Source organism: Gopherus flavomarginatus, chromosome 5, assembly GCF_025201925.1.
Source record: "Gopherus flavomarginatus isolate rGopFla2 chromosome 5, rGopFla2.mat.asm, whole genome shotgun sequence".
NCBI classification, from domain to species: Eukaryota; Metazoa; Chordata; order Testudines; family Testudinidae; genus Gopherus; species Gopherus flavomarginatus.
In genome coordinates, this window is record NC_066621.1 from 48,108,710 (window position 1) to 48,130,799 (window position 22,090).

General features: G+C 41.6%; 1 protein-coding gene across 4 annotated transcripts in view; it reads right to left on the bottom strand.

Annotated features, from left to right (window-relative positions):
* Positions 1–2,809: 2,809 nt before the first annotated feature.
* Positions 2,810–22,090, bottom strand: part of CHID1 (chitinase domain containing 1) — a 288,759-nt gene continuing 269,478 nt past the window's right edge. For 3 of the 4 annotated variants that reach the window (XM_050952923.1, XM_050952922.1, XM_050952920.1), the window contains exons 11-13: positions 8,934–9,014; positions 5,620–5,662; positions 2,810–3,069 (exon numbers count right to left, since the gene is read on the bottom strand). In XM_050952923.1, the coding sequence (XP_050808880.1) occupies positions 2,971–3,069; positions 5,620–5,662; positions 8,934–9,014 (223 nt within the window). In that variant the 3' untranslated portion in view covers positions 2,810–2,970. Of the gene's footprint in view, positions 3,070–5,619; positions 5,663–5,833; positions 5,964–8,933; positions 9,015–22,090 lie in introns of all 4 variants that reach the window. The other variant, XM_050952924.1, reaches the window with a different exon arrangement.

Genomic DNA, 22,090 nt, shown 5'->3' on the forward strand with positions numbered 1-22,090 from the left:
ACTCCCAGTACCCTTTAGCGCTGAGGCAGCTAGGTCCATCTCCCTCCTCAGCTAGAGGAAGACCACTTGCTCCTGGCCCACTGCCCTCTTACATGGGTGAGCTGGGCCCTTATTAAGCCAGCTACAGCTGTGGCTGCTTTCCCAATCAGCCCAGCATTCAGAGCTGCAGCCCTCTCCAGGACTGCTTTTACTCTTCCAGGGCCGGATCACCCCACTATAGTTCCCCTTTGTAAGAGAGATTCAGTGTGACTAATACAGTCGTGCATTCTACTTCAAATTAAAGTTTTACTGCTGCACACGATCTGAAGTCAATAGTAATAATATATTCATGATGCCAGAAACCTATTCATGGTTTTGACTAGAAGTTTAGTCTTCCAACATATTCAGCTGAAAGACTTCTACTGTTTTATTAATTATATCTTAGAAAAGTGAGCCAATGGAAGGGTCTGTTGAAAGAAACACTTTTCCACTTCACCTTGTGGTGCAACAGACGTTACTTATTTTAATGGGAATAAAGAATTTCTAAATTGGGTCCACAACTGAGACTATAGATCCAATATCCCTGCCCCCACAAAGCACACATAGCCAATACATGCTTCCAAGAGAGAAGAACCTTTTATGGTCCCACAAAGCATATAGCTAAAGTGTTTAATTCTATACAGGTGGAAGAGAAAGTCCCTCAGCCACATTAGGAGTCAGTTTAGTTGTTTCCTTTAAAAAAATAAACAAACATTCATTCATTTAGCTATACTGCATGGGGGTATATTTTAGTACTGAAGAGACGTTCATATTAATGAAAGATCATACCTCTGCCTCCTTCTTCTGGTGTATTATTTATAAAGTACGATAAATGTGCAAGGCACCTTAGAGATAAAAGGCAACATTTGTGGCCTGAAGCACTTACACTATGAATGGTTCTAACTACAAAGTGCACTTCTCTTCTGGTGTTTATTATTCAAGATATAAGCAGAGTTAGTTTGATCTTTCTGTCATGGAGAGGCGTTCATTCCATCTGCAAGGAAGGGGAGGACAGTTCATCAAAACATGCAGCTCAGCTGGAAGACAGATGTGACACTTGAGCTTCACAGCAAACAATCAAGGAATATAAAAGAAGGCAATGAAAAGAATGTGGAAGAAAAAAAAATATGTATATTGACCACTGCCATGAGGGGAGCTGAAATATTGTTTACTTCCCCATCCTACAATTTTGAAAGTTCTAGCTAACTAGCCTAAAAATATCCATGCATCTCACAATACAACCTGTTATAATTTTTATTTATCATTTGAATGCTGAAACAAAACAGCTTTGTAATTCCATTGAAAGGAGAAAGAGTGGAATTAAATTCATTTGCTATTTTAAATCCCATTGCCAATGTTACTTTAAATTGCTTTTGACTGAACCAGAAAGTTCAGGATAACTGAATAAGAAGATTCACAAAGCAAATTACCTCAGTGCTAATGGCAAGGAAGAAAGATCCCTGATTAGTAAACCCTGTTGGATACTTTACAGTGTGAAGAGTTGAAAGATGCCAGAACTAAATCAGAGAGGTGAAAATCAATAGGGTTTTAATAAGTGGTGGATTACAGTTGGATTTATTTGCTTGAAACCAGCAGGAGTACATAAATCCCCCACTGAGATTAATTACTAGCAAGGCAGGTAAGGGGGAAGCAGAGCAGTTATCTTACTGAGAGCTATGAGTGGCAAGAGGAACATCAGTGGCTCTATAGGGCGACTGCTTAGATCTCTACAGACAATCAATATCCCCCCTTCAAACTCCCAGCACTCCCTTTTTAGCTTCCTACAAGGCATCTCATTTTAGTGCATGTGTTATTAAATATACAGGACTTGTGAAACTTGTAAGTGTGAATCACTATCTTGGAAGGGTGTTGATCTGTTTTATTTAAAACAACAATTTTTATGCCTTTTAAGCTGAAGGTTAGGTCATCAAGTATTATAGCATAAGCAGTCACAATGAATTGACAGATCACATTTTGAGATGTCCCCTCTGCAGGCTTTCCAAAGCACAAACAAGTTGGATTAACGATTCACAGCCTTATTTTGAAAGGGGTTGAGCACCGACAGAGGCCAATGGGAAACAGAGGAGTATCTTTGAAAATCAGGCTTTCAGTCCTTAGCCATTTAATTTTATTCACTTCCCAAGTGCATTTTTAAGGCCTTTGGTGCTAGAAGTTAGGATTTCCTCAAATTAAGCACTAATGCAAAATACACTACTACAAAGTGACCCATCCAGCAGATTAAGGATAAAACAGCAGTCAGATAACCCCTCTGGTGAACAACATGTAACTTTAGAACCAAGTCCGGAATAAAAAATTACCATGTTTTTGAGCTACTTGCAGGATTTGCTAAATACAAAAAAACAAACAGAACAAAGTGCTGTTAGTCAGTGTCTTGATTCTCTACTAGCCTGGCAGAAATATATATTTTTTTTTCCCCATTCAGTTTTATGCCTACCTTACCATTACGTAAAGATCAATACCTGTTTACAAAGGAGTTCTTGTACAAAGTCTGAGACATTAAATTTGCCATGACAAACCAGACTGGTAGGTCCATTCACTTACTTCTGTGATTACCAATGATAGATGAGACATCTACATCTTAAACATGGGTCAGAAGGATTACACTGTCTGTGTTATTTCCTTCTAGGAGACAGTGCATGAAAACTATGAGAAGTCTAGTGTTCTCCTGACGGTGGTCTATTTTAATGACTGTATAAAGCAAAGGTTAGAGGCAGAACTTTTGTTTCTGTGCATTTTCTCAAATACAATCATGTTGCAATGTGTACAGAAATTCAGAGCAGATTCTTTATTGGGAAAAATGCAAATTCCATAGAGATTTCATATAAATTACAAAAAAAAATTTTTTTTAAATCATCTCCCCACAAATACCTCACTTAATTGAATGTGCAGTCTTCGTGAAGCAAATGAAGTCTCTCCAATTGGTCTGCCATTTTAAAGCAGATCATAAAAATAATCCAAGCCTTGTCCCAGCTCCCAGATGGCTATTCCAGTCCCCAATTCCTTTGCAAGTTCTAAGCGCAACTGGATGGACTAAGGAAAGGATAGAGAAGGTCATCAGTTTTTGCTGAATATAAACATTAGAAACTGCATGCAGCCCTCTCTTTGTAATATTAGACACAATGCATAACAAAAATTTTGTTTAAGTTATTTTTTCTTAGGGCCAGAAGACTGGAGACTATAGTTTTAAGTATTCACTGGTCAATAAGTGCAGAGCCAGAGTAGTCCCACCAGTTAGGGCATTTTTTAGTGCATCAACCTAGCCTATGCTGACTAACTGGACATACAGAACAGCTTTGAAGTAAGCAATGTTCTGAACTACGCACTTAAGTATTTTTATTTGGGCCATCACTTACACAATGTACTGCAATGCACACTTCCAAAACTGTGTTACCAGAAATTTCAACTCTCCCAGATGTCTTAAGTCAATTAACACAACTTGTCACGTAGCAAATATTCTGTGTTTACAGAATGTCATCTCCTACCTAAGGCTGCTATTTTCATCTTTCAGGGCAAACTCACCCAGAAAAATACATCTTAAAGGGATACTGTCAGGCTAGTATTTAAGAAAAAAAACTAAACAAAAACAACCCCCCCAAAACTCAAACCAAACAAAAACAACAACAACAAAAGATTCCTTATCTATGTTAAGTATCAGAGGGGTAGCTGTGTTAGTCTGGATCTGTAAAAAGTGACTAAGAGTCCTGTGGCACCTTACAGACTAACAGACGTATTGAAGCATAAGCTTTTGTGGGTGAATACCCACTTCGTATTCACCCATGAAAGCTCATGCTCCAATACTTCTGTTAGTCTATAAGGTGCCACAGGACTCTTTGTCACTTTTTACTTATCTATGTTATAACCACAACTTTAGATTATTACAAGTGAAAGAATTACAAGCGTTTCAGCCTAGACAAACCAAGATACTACTTTTCTAGTCCACTTTCAGATTCTCTTGTACTAGTGCAATGCGGCAAAGTCTAAACTGCAAACACTACAGGGAAATGTTTAAAACTTGTTCTCATTGGAATTGAAAATAGCATGAATATATCTGTTTGTCTTGGGGTTTGTGGCTGTTCTTTACAAAATCTGAATGAGTCCAAATTTGAGCAGACAAGATACCTACAACTATCCGATTAAGATGAAGAAACTGGGTTGTGAGGGGGAAGCTAAAAGACAATTTGTGGTCACTAGCCGATTTAATTGCTTGTATATAAGTGATTTTTCACATTTGTTTCAGTGTAGAAATCTCTCTAAACCTTCATTACAGTCTGTTAAGAATGGAAGGAAAATTCTATTTACATGTGTATAAATACACCAATTGCCATAGTACGGCATCTACTATTCAGCGATGAAAGAATACATGAAAAAAATCTCCAAAAAAATTAGAGGATTATGTTCAAAACCCAGATGGAGTCTGCCAATAATGAGATAAAACATTCCGCAAGACCAAGGAGAATGTAGCAGGACAACTTTCAGTGCAATCAGTCTTTGTTAAGGTGCAGCTATCCTGGGGTTTTCAGCACTTCCTCATTTGGCTCCACCAGTACTAGCCATAAAAGAATTTAACACAGTGATAAACACTTTCACATCCTGTCTACAATAGGGCCAATGGTGGGAAAGGTACTCATGAAGCTGAAAGGAACATTTCTTTCCCACTTACATAATGTGGGCTTCTGATGGTTTCATAATGGTTTAGGCCAGTGTTTCCCAAACTTGGGATGCCGCTTGCATAGGGAAAGCCCCTGGCGGGCCTGGCCGGATTGTTTACCTGCCCCGTCCACAGGTACAGTCGATCGCAGCTCCCACTGGCCATGGTTCGCTGCTTCAGGCCAATGGGAGCTGCTGGAAGCGGCGGCCAGTACGTCCCTCGGCCCACACCGCTTCCAGCACCTCCCATTGGCCTGAAGCAGCGAACCACAGCCAGTAGGAGCTGCGATCGGCAGTACGTGTGGATGGGGCAGGTAAACAATCTGGCCCAGTCCGCCAGGGGCTTTCCCTATACAAGTAGCATCCCAAGTTTGGGAAACACTGGTTTAGGCATTTACAATTTGGCACTCTCTTTTCTAAGCTTAATATACTTTCATTATAAGCTCATTTTCCATTCCACTTGACTCTTCAAGTCCGGTCTCTAAGGTTTGTCCACATATAGACTTACTGCCCAGTAAACTGGGGTGTAAATCTATAGTGTACTAGTCTGCCGCATGCACTAATTGGCGGTGCGTGGAGCCCGATACTGTGCACTAAAAGCTCCCTACTGCACTTTGACCTACATTTCTCTCTGTTTAAAACAGCAGTGGAGGTCAAAGCACTCCGGGGAACTTTTAGTGTGTAGTAGCAGGATCCACAATAGTGACTCAGTGTGCGGCAGGCTAGTGGACTGTAGATTTACACTCAGCTTGCTGGGCACTAACTTTCCACAAGGAGAAGTCCTAAGTTGATGTGGGAGAATCTAGTGACGGGGTGGCTTCTTGTACAAAAACAAAGGATTTCCTCTAAAATGCAAGGAGGCAAAGCAGTATCCACCCTCTTTCCTCTTTTTCTCTTATCCCCCTCTCATGTGAAGAAGGGACATGGATATACCTTTAATGTTGGGTAGAAGATGACATGCTTTCCTCCTTTATTTCTGCAAAGCACAAGAAGAAAACAGTATTAGGGGGGTAGCCATGTTAGTCTGGATCTATAAAAAGTGACAAAGAGTCCTGTGGCACCTTACAGACTAACAAAAGTACTGGAGCATAAGCTTTCATGGGTGAATACCCACTTTGTCAGATGCATGAAGAAGACAGTCACTCACCTTTTTGACATTGGGGTGGGTAGATTTTGTGAGGTTTTTCAGCTTACAGAGGTTAAAGTCAGTTTCGTGTTTTTTTTCCCTCAGAAAAGAGGAAGCAAATGATTTGAGAAACCTGTTTTTACTGTGAATTCTATTGGTGATAAAAATGAGAGAACACAGTATTATTGGCACCCAAAAGTTAATATGAAAATAGAAAGCCAGTCTGAGGAAGGAAGCTGTGTATAATGATTTGCAGAAGTAACCTTTGATTCTTTGCTTGTTACACACACGATCTTTGGGATATGTGCACTGTTTAAAGATTTATGATTTGATACAGTATTTTAGTGTCTTTGAATGTAGGTTGGTCTCTTCTTAGGCTATGTCTACATTACAGCTGGGATTGATGCTCTGAGATCGATCCACCAGCGGTCAATTTAGCGGGTCTAGTGGAGACCTGCCAAATCAACAGCAGATCACTCTCCAGTTGACCCCTGTACTCTACCCCTGATGAGAAGAATAAGGTAAGTCGACGGGAGAGTTTCTCCGGTCGACTCCTCGTGGCGTAGACCCAGCGGTAGCTCGACCTAAGGTATGCTGACTCCAGCTACGTAGTATAGACGTAGCCTTAGCAACTGAAGGCATGCAATATATTCCCAGGTGACATATTTCACTAGTGAAGCATATTTTCTGCTCCGGATCATATTAACATTCACCCTAGCTAAATCTCTGTAAAGTGGAAGTGGGGATGGGAAGATGTTAATTCTTTCCTGTAGCTTCGCTAAACCTGTGCAGACAGGATGATCCTCACAGTTGTCAATCAGGCAGGTGGCAGGAAGTCAAGAGAAGGATTTTCAGGCCCAGTGTACTCTCTGATTGATTCTCTCTTCCAAAAGCTCACAGAGAAGAATGTTCAAAGAACAGGTTCCAAAGTTAGGTTATATAGTGTTGACTATATTTCCCTTCACCCAAGTTTGATTTGCCAGGACTGCCCTGGAAGCGTGGCTGTACTGAGTTAAATAATGCCATTGAGCCAACCATTCAAGTACAGGATCTCAGATTTGCCTTTTGAGAGCAAGCCTCCATCTTCAGGTGCCAACACTACCTCAAAAAAAAAATAAGGACTTCTATACAAACATTTAGTTAGAGGCATGTTGGGTGTTAATATATCCCATGCTAGCTTGCTGCAGACTAAACTCCAGTGTGGACCCCCCAGTTTGTTAATGCACTTCCATCTAAATCTCTTTGAAATGAGACTAGCTCAAAGCACATTAATGACCTGTTACTACCCATCAACAGGGTCCACACAGAGCAAATTCACACCCCAGCATGCCACAAGCTAGTTTCTGTGTAGACAAGCTCTCAGTCTTCAGTTGGACTTTGCACAGAGAAGTTATAAACACAGATCATTGTTTACTGATTTTTACACAATACAAAGAAAAATGTAATTGTTTGACATACACAAAGTAATTTCAAAACAGCATACCAAAGAATTCAAAATGAGAGAGGCCTTCTCTTACAGAGTTACAGAAACAAATAAAAAACTAGTCATTTAACAGTTAAATATCATTAAATCTCCTGCATGGTGCCCTTTTCAGAAAAAGTATAACAAATAAATGCAGAAGATTATGTATTTATTTGAGCAACACAAATCCACATATATATGTTATTTATTTATCTTATATCAAAATTCCTCAAGAGGGAACAATTTTATAAACTTCCTTAAATAAGGTAAAAAAAACCCTTAACACTCCAGTATGGCTGCATAGTTGCAGAGAGGCTGGGACAGGGCATGAATGACAGTGAGGAAGAAGTGCTGAAGAATGGATTAAATTCTGGTAAGGGGTGTATGTAGTCAGAAACCAAGCAAGGAAATACACAGCAAAGGCTACTGAGCTAGGGAAGCAATACCTGAGAGCTGAATGAGCTGATGAATCTCAACAATTCTGTCAGCTTCTCCTTGAGCAGCTGATTTGAATTATGAAAAATATGGGAAATAATTCCTCACAGTTATATGCAAATTTGAAAAGTATCATAAGTCTAAAAATGTGAGAGAAGTTTGTGGCAACCCTGGTGATTTAGCTAAAAAAAAAAAATGTCAAAGAGAGAGGGCCACATTTAAAAAAAGGAAGCATTCTAAAAATGTTTCACCCAAGAAGTTTCATGGGGGGAAAAAAAATCAATTGTTCACTGAAGAATTATGATGCTTTTTTAATGCAAAGACAATGCATCACAAAATTTACTTCATTAATTTATTTGGATTAGTACATTTTATATAAGTTATAATATATTAGAAAATATGCTGATAGAATTTTATAAAAGTAATAACATTTTGGTTATAAAATCTTTGCCAAAAAGAGAGGATACACATGCAGCCGATAGTCTATTACAAGGTTAACAAATTGGTGTTTAGCAAGATTTTGCTATTATTCCTTTTATCTGTTTAAAACTGTTTTCTTCTTGTATCAAGCACTTATTTATTTTTTATTATGACAAAGGACAATAGCCTTATTTGTCTTCTACAACTTTTGTTATTTTGTATACCTCTTGATGCTCTTTTTAAGGCAGTTGTCCTGGTCTTTTTAGTCTCTCCAAGTCCCTTTATGGCTCCTCATTTTTATTGCTCTTTACTGGGCCCAGTCTATTTCTGCTATGTCTGAGTCTGCTGTTCAACAAATCTTAACAGTAAGGCTGAATCTGCCAAGCTCTGTTATTCCTAAAGGTGTTGCTCAGATATATATATCTTTAGGAATATATATTTTGTCAGACTCATGGCAAACCACTCACCAGGTTGCATCTCAGACTTTTGGTCTAACTGAGGCTTGACAGATAACTTAGGTAGGGATGCTCTGCATACCCAAAATGCTTCTGAAGATCTGGTCCACCAGACTGAAGTGTTAAAGTTTGTTTTAGCTACATTTGTTACTTCATTCACCCTTCCCTGGCTTATTTCTGTCCCCTGAAACCCTCTTTTATGTTCCTATTCACAGCTACCATAGCTGACAAACTGCAGACTCTCAGTATGCTGAATTCAGTCAATATTATAGAAGTAGTAATTCAGTGTCTGTAGGACTCAGGCCCAAGAATATTCACACAGAGCAGAAAGTAAATGACTGCCACTCACTTTTTGTATTCCAAATAGTGTTCAGCTATTTGTTCATCCCAAACAATTTTCGGTTTGTTTTCCTTCAGGGTTTCAATGTACCTATAAATTAAAACCACAGGTATAATATTAGTTTTACAATTATTCGAGAGAAAAGTTTAAACCATTAAAAGAATGTTAAAGCTACTTATCCATCCAAGTGGCATATGTATAGAGCAGGTTGAATAATTATTAATAGTTTACTCAACAACATCCTATATCAACGATCTAATATAGCCTTTGCAAAACAGGTTTTTTTCCAGCCCATTCAACCAACTAAACAGATAGTCAAATATGCAATTTTTTTTTTGCAACTGATGAATTTACTTATATATGTATTTTCATTATCCAACTATTATAGCATACCCACTCTGGTACTTGAGCACATTTGAGGTCTGTTTCTAGGACACCGATGCCAGGGATTTGAACCAAATTCTCCCCAGTTAGTGGTACATAATATTTACCTATAGGCCACTACATCAGCAAAAAAGATTTAAGACTCCTACACGCTGCAGAAAGCCATTTCCTAAAAGTGTAGGCTAGTTCTTTTCAAAATGAGTTGCTTGTGTATGTACTGTTTCCTCTTAGCACAGAACACCATGGAAGACATTTTTCATTTTTTGTTTTGTTCGTTTCACTTGTTTGGGTACCATCCTTCAGAGAAATGACACACTTGCCATCTGTCACTGTTGGTGTCCTTCCAAGACAGGCAGAACCTAATCATGTCAAAATTTGAATGTGTAGTCCAAATCAAACCTGCACCTTCAGGAAGGATTTATTTTATTAAAAAAGGAATGATAGTCCAGTACTTTGGGAGTTAAACTGGCCCTTGGGAAATCCACATTAAAACTCTCTCCACCACAGACTTCCTTCCTATGTGCCCTCGGGCAAGTCATTCTATCTCTCTGTGTCTCATCTCCCTATCTGTAAAATGGGGATATAGCATTCCCTATCTGACAAGGATAATTGTTAGGTTAATACATTAAAGATTGTGAGACACTCAGATACTATGGTCATGGGAGCTATACAATTATGATAGATATATTTTTCCTCTTGCATATCCTCCTCCCTCTTTTCAGCATGAATCTTCTTTGCCCAGAAGGCAGAATGTAAATTTTTTAATATACTTTCTGATCGGACATTGGAGTTGCTATTGATTGACAGTTCAGGCCATTTCCAAGAGGCACTGCCTTCTTTCTACAGACATCGCAGATCTGAAACCAAATCCCCACTTGCCAATGTGTCACCTTACAGTGGTCCCTACAGATTAACTGAATAGGCAATAAGAGAGCAGAAAGGTGATGTTAATAAAGACTACTCTTATCCTGAATTTCTATTTCTGCAAGTTTCAGAGCAGCAGCCCTGTTAGTCTTATTTGCAAAAAGAACAGGAGTACTTGTGGCACCTTAGAGACTAACAAATGTATTTGAGCATAAGCTTTCGTGGGCTACAGCCCACTTCTTTGGATGCATAGAATGGAATCCATTCTATGCATCCAAAGAAGTCGGCTGTAGCCCACGAAAGCTTATGCTCAAATACATTTGTTAGTCTCTAAGGTGCCACAAATACTCCTGTTCTTATTTCTGTAAGGTTGATTAAAACCATTTCTTCCATAACACAGGACTCATTATAGCAGAAATTTCTGTGCTCCGAACAACATTTACAGGAAAAAAAATAGACTTTAAATCTTTTTATTTTTAAATACAAAGTTTCCATCACCCAAGTTCAAGACGGTATAACCGATTTCCATCAACCATTATCCTGACCTGTTTTTCCTGAAATCCCATCAGACTATACATTTCAAAAAAGAAAATGTTTCTTATTTCTGAGTTTGTTAAAGGTTTATTCTCCCCTTTCTTCAAATATTATTCCAAATGCAATTACAGCATTCACTATCATACGGAATATTTTCACCTCTCTGCTGTGGTTTTGCTCAGTTGTGCGTTGGTAAATAGTCAGTCTATGATTCAAATGGCATTTTTACAAGAGAAAGGAATTCAGGTTTATCCGGTGCACTTTACGTTGAAGTGATCTCAAAGTGCTCCACAACATGACAGAGTGTGCTAGTTCAGTAACTGTCAGCAAATACACTGTAGTAGTTATCGTAAAGTCAGCAAGGGCTGATTTATACGGTAGTCTTGAACATTTAGTTTTTCACTGACAGGTAACGTAGGACTAAGATCCTTGTTCGTTTTTTGAAAAGTGCCATAGAATCTTGAACTTCCATTTGGATTATCATTAAACATGGGCAGCAGAGAGCTAATTTTCATATTTAAATTCAAGGACAGCACTTAGCACCTTGCTCCATTTCAGAACTGCATCATTGATAGCTGTAACAGCACAAGTTCTGGTGTAGGACGTCGGCTTATGAGGATAAGGACCAGAGATAAGTGCGACCAGCTAAGCCATGCTGATACACATGGGTCTTCTTTTGTACATGTGAAGTTACAATAACAAATTCTAATTTCTTTGCTAAAAATTCCAACGGCATTAAAGAATGGTAAACACTCATGCTTTTAAAAATCAGAAATGTAACATATAGCATCCTTCACAGCCTACTCTGCATGTGTGTGTGTGGCTGTTGATTAATTGCAGTTAACTCAAGTGATTAACTCAAAAAAATAAATCATGATTAAAATAATTAATCACGATTAATCACCATTTTAATTACACTGTTAAACAACAGAATTCTAATTGAAATGTATTAAATATTTTGGATGTTTTTCTACATTTTCATATATATTGTATTGTGTGTTGTAATTGAAATCAGTGTACGTCATTTTTTATTACAAATATTTGCACTGTAAAATGATAAACAAAATAAATAGTATTTTTCAATTCACCTCATACAAGTACTGTAGTGCAATCTCTTTATTGTGAAAGTGTAACTTACAAATGTAGATTTTTTTGTTACATAACTGCACTCTAAAACAAAACAATGTAAAACTTCAGAGCCTACAAGTCCATTCAGTCCTGCTTCTTGTTCAGCTAATCGCTAAAACAAACAAGTTTGTTTACATTTACAGGAGATAATGCTGCCCACTTCTTGTTTAAAATGTCACCTGAAAGTGAAAACCGGCATTTTCATGGCATTTTTTTAGCAAGCATTGCAAGGTATTTACATGGCAGATATGCTAAACATTCATATACCCCTTCATGCTTCAGCCATCATTCCAGAGAACATGCTTCCATGCTGATGACGCTCATTAAAAAAAAATGTGTTAATTAAATTTGTGACTGAACTCCTTGGGGGAAATTGTATGTCTTCTGCTCTCTGTTTTACCCGCATTCTGCCAAATATTTCATGTTATAGCAGTCTCAGATGATGACCCAGCACATGTTGTTCATTTTAAGAAAACTTTCGCTGCAGATCTGACAAAACGCAAAGAAAGTACCAATGTGAGATTTCTAAAGATAACTATAGCACTCGACCCAATTTTTAAGAGTCTGAAGCGCCTCCCAAAATCTGAGAGGGACAAGATGTGGAGCATGCTTTCAGAAATCTTAAAAGAGCAACATTCTGGTGTGGAAACTACAGAACCCAAACCACCATAAAAGAAAATCAACCTTCTGTTGGTGGCATCTGACTTAGATAATGAAAATGAACATGCATCAGTCCACACTGCTTTGGATTGTTATTGAGCAGAACTCATCATCAGCATGGATGCATGTCCTCTGGAATGGTGGCTGAAACATCAAGGGACATATGAATCTTTAGCGCATCTGATACATGAATATCTTGCAACGCCAGCTACAACAGTGACATGAGAACACCTGTTCTCATTTTCAGGTGACATTTTAAACAAGAAGCTGGCAGCATTATCTCCTGCAAATGCAAACAAACTTGTTTGCCTGAGTGATTGGCTGAACAAGAAGTAGGACTGAGTGGACTTGTAGGCTCTAAAATTTTACATTGTTTTATTTTTGAATGCAGGTTTTTTTGTACATAATTCTACATTTGTAAGTTTAACTTTCATGAGAAAGAGATTGCACTACAGTACTTGTATTAGGTGAACTGAAAAATACTATTTCTTTTTTTTACCGTGCAAATATTTGTAATAAAAAATATAAAGTGAGCACTGTACACTTTGTATTCTGTGTTGTAACTGAAATAAATATATTTGAAATTGTAGAGAACAGCCAAAAATATTGAAATAAATGGCATTCTATTATTGTATAACAGTACAATTAATTACAATTAATTTTTTAAATTGCTTGACAGCTGTAGTGTGTATACACACACTTACACCCCCTTACACACCTTATATGGTTGGTTATATAACCAAAATAAGACACACAACCATAATTATTTTTTACAGTTGCTCATTAATGTGCTGCATTTACCACATACCGTGCAGACCTGCACTGAACACAGTATTCCAGGGCTTCTCTGGGATGCTTATCGCCACAGTATGCAAGAGCTTCACAAAAGTAATGAGTTTATCTTCACAACAACAGTAAGATAAGTGGTATTATTCCCATTTTAGAGACAGGGAAACAGGTCACAAAGATTAAGGCCAAAACTGTCAAAACTGTTTGGTAGTTGTGGGTGCCCAACTTGAGAAACACATGACCTGATTTCTCACGGTATTTATCAAGTACAACAGAAATGCTATGTTCAAAGCACAGCTACGACTACCTTCAGCACTTCCACAAGTCAGACTTCAGATGTCTCAAGCTGGCAATCCAGAAAATGAGATCATCTGTGAAAAGTTTGGTTTAAATTACTTGCTCAGCACCAGATAGAAACTGACACACAGACAGGGATATAATCCAGTTCTCTAAAACAGATTTCAACTGCCTCTACCCACAGACCATCCTCTCTTTTCCTGCAATCCCCTGCCTCATCTGGTACTCTACTTGTGCAACAAATGAGGCAGAGCTTTTTGCGGAGGAAGGGTTGTTTTGTTTTTGTTTTGATTTTTTTAAACAGATAACAGCCTCACTCAATCAAACCTGATTCATCCCCAGAGCCCAGTCCATTCTGTATACTGAAGGGGCACGGGTCCTGGAAAAACATAAATGTGATCTGAAATTAAAGACTATCATGATTCACACACACGGATGACAGTTTTTTAGTATATGGTTTTCTCAGTTAAAAAACACTGAAAAAGCAAAATTCCATGATATGAAATCATACTGACCCATATGGGTGAGCAGCACAGCTGGAACCCTCAGATCCACAGCATATACCTATCTACCACTTGAGCTAACCGAATAACTGGCAGAGGATAACAGCCTACTATTGCTGCCTAGAACTGCCACTAGGAGGAGGATGAGAAAATTTGCCAATAGATTTCTCGACTGTTTTCTAGCCAGCAGCAGAATCCTGGATTCTGTTCCAGGTTATGGAGGGGAGTGTTCTCTAGTGGGTAGAAACATTTCTGCCCATCCCTTAGCATGCCTCTCCCCACAGCCTGCAGCCTTCTATCTTTGTCCCCAGAAGCGCTGCCAGCTTTATTATTGTCCTAGGCGGTGGAAGGTCCAGCCCCCGAAATGCCACCTCCGACAGAGGTGGCGGAAAGTCCCGCCTCCGAAATACCACCAATGACCGGGACAGCTGAAGTTCCGGCCACTGCGGTCACCTCCCCCCAAATGTTAGCACCCTAAGTTACGCCAATCCTGTTTGTCCCACCTGTTCTTTTCCCCACCCTCTCCTCTGGCCTGACCCCTCTCTGCATCTATCCCCACAGCATGCTCCCCTTTTGCTACCCATTGTAACCTGCTTGAGTTACAGTGCCTGGCACTACAGCAGCCCCTGGAAACCATAAGAAAATTACAAAGTCCCATTCAGCTGCTGCAATCCTGATCTCAAGTATGCTCAGTGCAGACTGAGTAGCCAGAACTTGGAGAGCAGCCTCTAACAAAGCTCTACTGAACATGTGCAAATGAAAAATGTGGGTGAATTTTCATGGAGACAGCAAAAGACATGTGACTCCTTCATGGGCACCTTGCAAATTTCCAGTGCCTGCTCCAAAGCATGGAGCTCAGAGAGTCTTCTCAGCTATACATTTAACCCTAAACTAGTGTATTTCCCCCCAGGCCTCATTCTCTGAAATGTCTGAACTGTTAAAAGATCGGAATGGAAAATTGGCGCTTGGAATGGAAAATTTCAGCCTGAGCAATTGAAAGTTTTACAAAGTTACAAACTACTCAAAACACATTCATATAATGGAAAGTTGGGCAACTGTGACTACAAGTGTCGCTGCCAGTTTCACCTATAATATGAAAGACTCAAAACGCATAGTGAACTATCTATAAATTACGGTCGGGCATATGCCAAAAAAGAGGTGGTCACATAGCGCAGCTGCAGACACAATCCATTATTCTTACATACCGACGACATTGCTCGGTTACAGAGCCGTATGGCAGGCTCATGTTGAAATATTGTTCCCTCAGCATTGCTTTCTATGGAATAAATGAGAAGCCAAAGGCTTACCCATGATCGAGCACCTTCAAGTCAGTCCTGTCAAAGCTGTGGACCTATGAACAATACCAATATGGCTAGGCCCACACACTAGTGTGCTTTGCAACACATTAAACTATCAAATATGGGTCCAAGGGAAAGAGTCCCAGGATTGATAGCACTTGCTGCGCACTTCTTACTGGTGTGTGTGAAAAATAGCATGGCACTGGAATACCGTAGGAGAAAAAAAAAAACTGGTGATCTACATCCCCCAAAAGAAGATATTTATCTTTAAGCATAACATTTTTTGCCTGGAATACAAATATATTAAAAAATATTCTAGTACCATATTTTTTGGCAAGGAACATACATGGGAAAAATATATAGCTTCATTTAATTTTGAAACCAGGGCTTTTATTTGATGTATCTATATTTTTGTTTATTTTTGTAATGTTTCTAGTTCTTGGGAAACATTTCTAAAAGCACCTAAGTGACTAATCATGTAAAGGCTATCAAATGCCTATGACACTTTTTAATGAAGTCACTCCCCAGTTTTTCATTTTCCTCTGCTTAATCTTTAGAGAAAGAAATTAACACTGAACATATTTCCCATGTCTCTTCTCTTTTCTCCTTTGAGTCCTCTTTTGAAGTCTTTGTGCACTGGGGATTATGGATGCTTCTGGAGGTAAAAATCAGACCCATTGTCATCTTTTTAGGGTATGGCTACATTTGCAGCTGTACAGCGCTGGGAGTTACAGCTGTCTTCGTACAGCTGTGTAGGAAAAGCGATGCAGTGTGGCCACACTGACAGCTACCAGCGCTGCAGTGTGGCCACATTTGCAGCATTTGCAGCGCTGTTGGGAGTGGCTGAACAGGCATTCTGGGATACCTCCGAATACCTCTGGAGGCCAATTACAGCATTTTTGGTGGCCACACTGGCGGAGCAGCGCTGCATCACTAGCGCTGCAATCGTTATACCCCAGGCAGAGCAGGAGTACAGCCAGCGTTGCAGCCAGGGAGATGCAGCGCTGTATGTGCCTTGCAAGTGTGGCCGGTGAGTAAGTTGCAGCACTGTAAACCCATCACCAGCGCTGCAACTCTCCAGTGTAGCCAAGCCCTTAGTCAATACAACTTCTTGACTGATAAACACATCCTCCACTCCAGGTATAGAAATGGACAGACCTGAAGACTATCCCCTTTTCTACTGTTCCAGCAAAGAATGCTGTGCTGAGGCAGCTCTGTGCAACACCAAAGTGTTCCAGAAAAAAGTTATGTAAAATCTACATTAAGCTATTAAAAAGAAAAAGTGCAGCAGAAGCAGCAACTATGTGCCTAATTACATATGTAATAAGTCAAGCAAATAAGAAAAACAAATTACAGGCTCATCCCCTACTAAATTTGAAATATGCACAGATGCATTAAGGGTATCCACATGTAGCATTTTATTTTAAACTGGCTGAAGCTATACTGAGCCACTCCTATGATTCTACAACCTGTACATATCAGCAATTATGTGTGTTAGAACACATATGCCCCTCAACATGCCAGACAACTGTACCTACGTATGGTTCAAATTGTAGAAGATAAGTTTTAGATTGCAATAATCCACACTAACTGTACTGCCTCTTCATGCCACGTAATTAAGACACAGTTTGTTGCATTAGTTCTTTGAATCAAAAAGTATAGATATCGGATGCCAAATAAAACGTACAAAATACCTTCCAAAGAATGTTCAGTTAGTGCACATGACAACTTACCTACAGGATGACACTGGTTATTTTACAACTATCAGAGGTTGTATACTTGGATCACTCTAGAGAAAAGTGTTCCATATTGGAGGACAAATGCATATCCATAAAAAAAGACCTTTTTCAGTGAAGGTATTAAACAATGGGCTGGCAATTCATATGGTTGCCAGGGGTCCCGTTTTCGACCGGAATGCTCAGTCAAAAAGGGATCCTGGTGGCTCCGGTCAAAAGTCTGGTCTGAAATCATAGAATCATAGAATATCAGAGTTGGAAGGGACCTCAGGAGGTCATCTAGTCCAACCTCCTGCTCAAAGCAGGACCAATTCCCAACTAAATCATCCCAGCCAGGGTTTTGTCAAGCTTGACCTTAAAAACCTCTAAGGAAGGAGATTCCACCACCTCCCTAGGTAACCCATTCCAGTGCTTCACCACTCTCCTAGTGAAAAAGTTTTTCTTAATATCCAACCTAAACCTCCCCCACTGCAACTTGAGATCATTACTCCTTGTTCTGTCATCGGGTACCACTGAGAACAGTCTAGATGCATCCTCTTTGGAACTCCTTTTCAGGTAGTTGAAAGCAGCTATCAAATCCCCCCTCATTCTTCTCTTCTGCAGACTAAACAATCCCAGTTCCCTCAGCCTCTCCTCATAAGTCATGTGCTCCAGCCCCCTAATCATTTTTGTTGCCCTCCGCTGGACTCCTTCCAATTTTTCCACATCTTCCTTGTAGTGTGGGGCCCAAAACTGGACACAGTACTCCAGATGAGGCCTCACCAATGTTGAACAGCGGGGAATGATCACATCCCTCGATCTGCTGGCAATGCCACTACTTATACAGCCCAAAATGCCGTTAGGCTTCTTGGCAACAAGGGCACACTGTTGACTCATATCCAGCTTCTCGTTCACTGTAACCCCTAGGTCCTTTTCTGCAGAACTGCTTCCTAGCCATTCGGTCCCTAGTCTGTAACAGTGAATGGGATTCTTCCGTCCTAAGCGCAGGACTCTGCACTTGTCCTTGTTGAATCTCATCAAGTTTCTTTTGGCGATGCAGCGGGGCTAAGGAAGTCTCCCTGTCTCTCTTGGCTCCGCACTGCTCCCGGCAGCACCCGATATGTCCCTGCGGCCCCTAGGCGGAGGGACAATCAGAGAAGGTCTGTGTGCTGCCCATGCCCCCAAAGCCAGCTCCACAGGTCCCATTGGTCAGGAACTGCAACCAATGGGAGCTGCGGGGGCGGTGCTTGCAGGTGCAGGCAGCATGCCAAGGGGCCACAGGGACATGCCCGGCACATCTGGGAGCAGCATGAAGCATAGGCAGGGAGCCTGCATTAGCCCCACTGCACCGACAACCAGGAGCTGCCTGAAGTAAGTGCTGCCTGGCCAGAGCCCACACCGCTATCTCCCTCCCCCAGGTTGGAACCTCCTCCTGCACCCTAACTCCCTCCCAGAGCATACACCCCAACCCCTTGCTCCAGCCCTGAGCCCCCTCCTGCATCACAAACTCCTCATCCCTGGCCCCATCCAGAGCCCACACCCCCAGCTGGAGCCTGCACCCCCTCTCACACCCCAGCCGCCTACCCCAGCCCTGAGTCCGCTCCCGCACTCCCTCGGCTCCAGCCCAGAGCCCCCTCCTGCACCCCAAGCCCCTCATCACCAGCCCCACCCCAGAGCCCGCATCCCCAGCCATAGCCCTCGCCTCCTCTTGCACCCCAACTCCCTGACCCAGTCTGGAGCCCCTTCTGCAGCCTGAACCCCTCATTTTTGGCTCCACCACAGAGCATGCATCCCCAGCTGGAGCCCTCACCCCTCCCACACCCCAATCCCCTGCCCTAGCCCAGTGAAAGTGAGTGAGGGCAGGGGAAAATGAGCGAGGGTGGGAGGGGGGATGGAGCGAGTGGGAGGCAGGGCCTCTGAGAAGGGGTGGGTCAGGGCAGTGGTGCTCGGTTTTCTGCAATTAGAAAGTTGGCAACCCTAGTAATACATTCTATTTAATGTTGAATTTCAATGTTATCATAACCTTAGTCCCAGTTTTGGACCTTAGCGTCCAAAATATGGGGGTTAGTATGAAAACCTCCAAGCTTAGTTACCAGCTTGGACCTGGTACCTGCTGCCACCACCCAAAAAATTAGAGTGTTTTGGGGCACTCTGGTCCCTCTGAAAAACCTTCCCTGGGGACCCCAAGACCCAAATCCCTTGAGTCTCACAACAAAGGGAAATAATCCTTTTTCCCTTCCCCCCTCCAGGTGCTCCTGGAGAGATACACAGACACAAGCTCTGTGAAACTACACAGAGAGACTCCCCCTCTCTGTTCCCAATCCTGGAAACAAAAAGTACTTTCCTATTCCCCCAGAGGGAATGCAAAATCAGGCTAGCAAATCCAACACACAGATCTCCCCATTTCTTCCTCCCACCAATTCCCTGGTGAGTACAGACTCAATTTCCCTGAAGTAAAGAAAAACTCCAACAGGTCTTAAAAGAAAGCTTTATATAAAAAGAAAGAAAAATACATCCGAATGTTCTCTCTGTATTAAGATGATACAACACAGGGTCAATTGCTTAAAAGAATATTGAATAAACAGCCTTATTCAAAAAGAATACAAATCAAAGCACTCCAGCACTTATATTCATGCAAATACCAAAGAAAAGAAACCATAGAACTTACTATCTGATCTCTTTGTCCTTACACTTAGAAACAGAAGACTAGAAAGTAGAAAGTACTTCTCCAAAGCTCAGAGAAAGCAGGAAAACTGACAAAAGACTCAGACACACACTTCCCTCCACCCAAAGTTGAAAAAATCCGGTTTCCTGATTGGTCCTCTGGTCAGGTGCTTCAGGTGAAAGAGACATTAACCCTTAGCTATCTGTTTATGACACGCCCCCCAAATTGCAGACAGTGGGGAAGCTCACTGGCGGCGATTTCCTTCTAGAACTTGAAAATAAACAGATTAATACAACACATACACCTTTACATATACTCCTAAGTATATAACTAACAGACTTCTACATTTTAAGAACACTTTTTAACTACTGAATTCTGGGAAACTCTCACGGGAGAGTGCATCAGCAACTTTATTAGAAGCTCCTGTGATGTGTTGAATTTCAAAATCAAAATCTTGGAGAGCTAAACTCCAACGAAGAAGTTTCTTGTTGTTCCCCTTGGCAGTATGAAGCCACTTTAGTGCAGCATGGTCAGTTTGTAGTTGGAACCGCCGTCCCCAAACTTATGGGCGAAGCTTTTCCAGGGCGTACACAATGGCATAGCATTCCTTTTCACTGACTGACCAGTGACTTTCCCTCTCAGACAGTTTCTTGCTGAGAAACACGACAGGATGGAAGTTGTGATCTGTTGCTTCCTGCATGAGCACTGCTCCTATACCACGCTCAGATGCATCTGTGGTTACTAGGAATGGCTTGTCAAAATCCGGGGCCCTGAGCACAGGGTCAGACATGAGCGTCGCCTTAAGCTGGGTAAAGGCCTTTTGACACTCATTAGTCCACTTAACGGCATTTGGCTGGGTCTTTTTGGTCAGGTCGGTCAGTGGGGCAGCGATTTGGCTGTAGTGTGGTACAAATCGCCTGTAGTATCCGGCCAAGCCTAAGAAGGATTGGACCTGCTTCTTGGACCGTGGGACAGGCCACTTTTGGATAGCATCCACCTTGGCCTGTAGGGGGTTTATGGTTCCTCGACCCACCTGGTGCCCCAGGTAAGTCACTCTGTTTTGGCCTATTTGACACTTTTTGGCCTTAACAGTTAGTCCTGCCTGTCTGATGCGCTCAAAGACCTTTTCCAGGTGTAGTAGGTGTTCGGGCCAGGAGTTTGAAAAAATGGCCACATCATCGAGGTAGGCAACTGCAAATTCTCCCAGTCCAGCTAGTAGACCATCTACCAGCCTCTGGAAGGTGGCGGGTGCATTTCGAAGGCCGAAAGGAAGGACATTGAATTCATACACCCCCGCATGGGTGACGAATGCTGACCTCTCCTTGGCAGGTTCATCTAGCGGTACTTGCCAGTACCCCTTGGTTAAGTCTATTGTAGAGATGAACTGGGCACGTCCCAACTTCTCCAATAGCTCATCGGTGCGTGGCATTGGGTAGTTGTCCGGACGAGTTACCGCATTTAGCTTACGGTAGTCCACGCAAAAGCGTATTTCCCCATCTGGTTTGGGTACCAGAACCACTGGAGATGCCCATGCACTGGTAGATGAGCGGATTATACCCATCTGTAGCATGTTCTGGATCTCCCGTTCTATAGCAGCTTGGGCATGAGGAGACACTCGGTAGGGTGGGGTTCTGATTGGGTGAGCATTACCTGTATCAATGGAGTGGTATGCCCGTTCAGTCCGTCCTGGGGTGGCTGAGAACAATGGGGCGAAGCTAGTGCACAGCTCCTTGATTTGTTGCCGCTGCAGATGTTCCAGGGTGGTTGAGAGGTTCACCTCTTCCACGCCACCGTCTTTTTTTCCGTCGTAGTAGACACCGTCAGGCCACTCAGCATCATCTCCCTGGACTGTAAACTGACAAACCTGTAAGTCTCTGGAATAGAAAGGCTTGAGAGAATTAACATGGTACACTTTAGGCTTTAGTGAGGAATTGGGAAATGCTATGAGGTAGTTTACAGCTCCCAGGCGCTCTTGGACCGTGAATGGCCCTTCCCATGATGCTTCCATCTTATGGGCCTGTTGCGCCTTCAAGACCATAACCTGGTCTCCTACCTTGAAGGACCGATCTCTGGCATGTCTGTCATACCAGGCCTTTTGCTCTTCTTGAGCATCCTTTAGGTTCTCTGTAGCAAGGGCTAAAGAGTGTCGGAGGGTGCTTTGTAGGTTGCTTACAAAGTCCAGAATGTTAGTTCCTGGAGAAGGCGTAAACCCCTCCCATTGCTGCTTCACCAACTGTAATGGCCCCTTAACCTCGTGACCATACACAAGTTCAAATGGTGAAAACCCTAAACTGGGATGTGGTACAGCCCTGTAGGCAAACAGCAACTG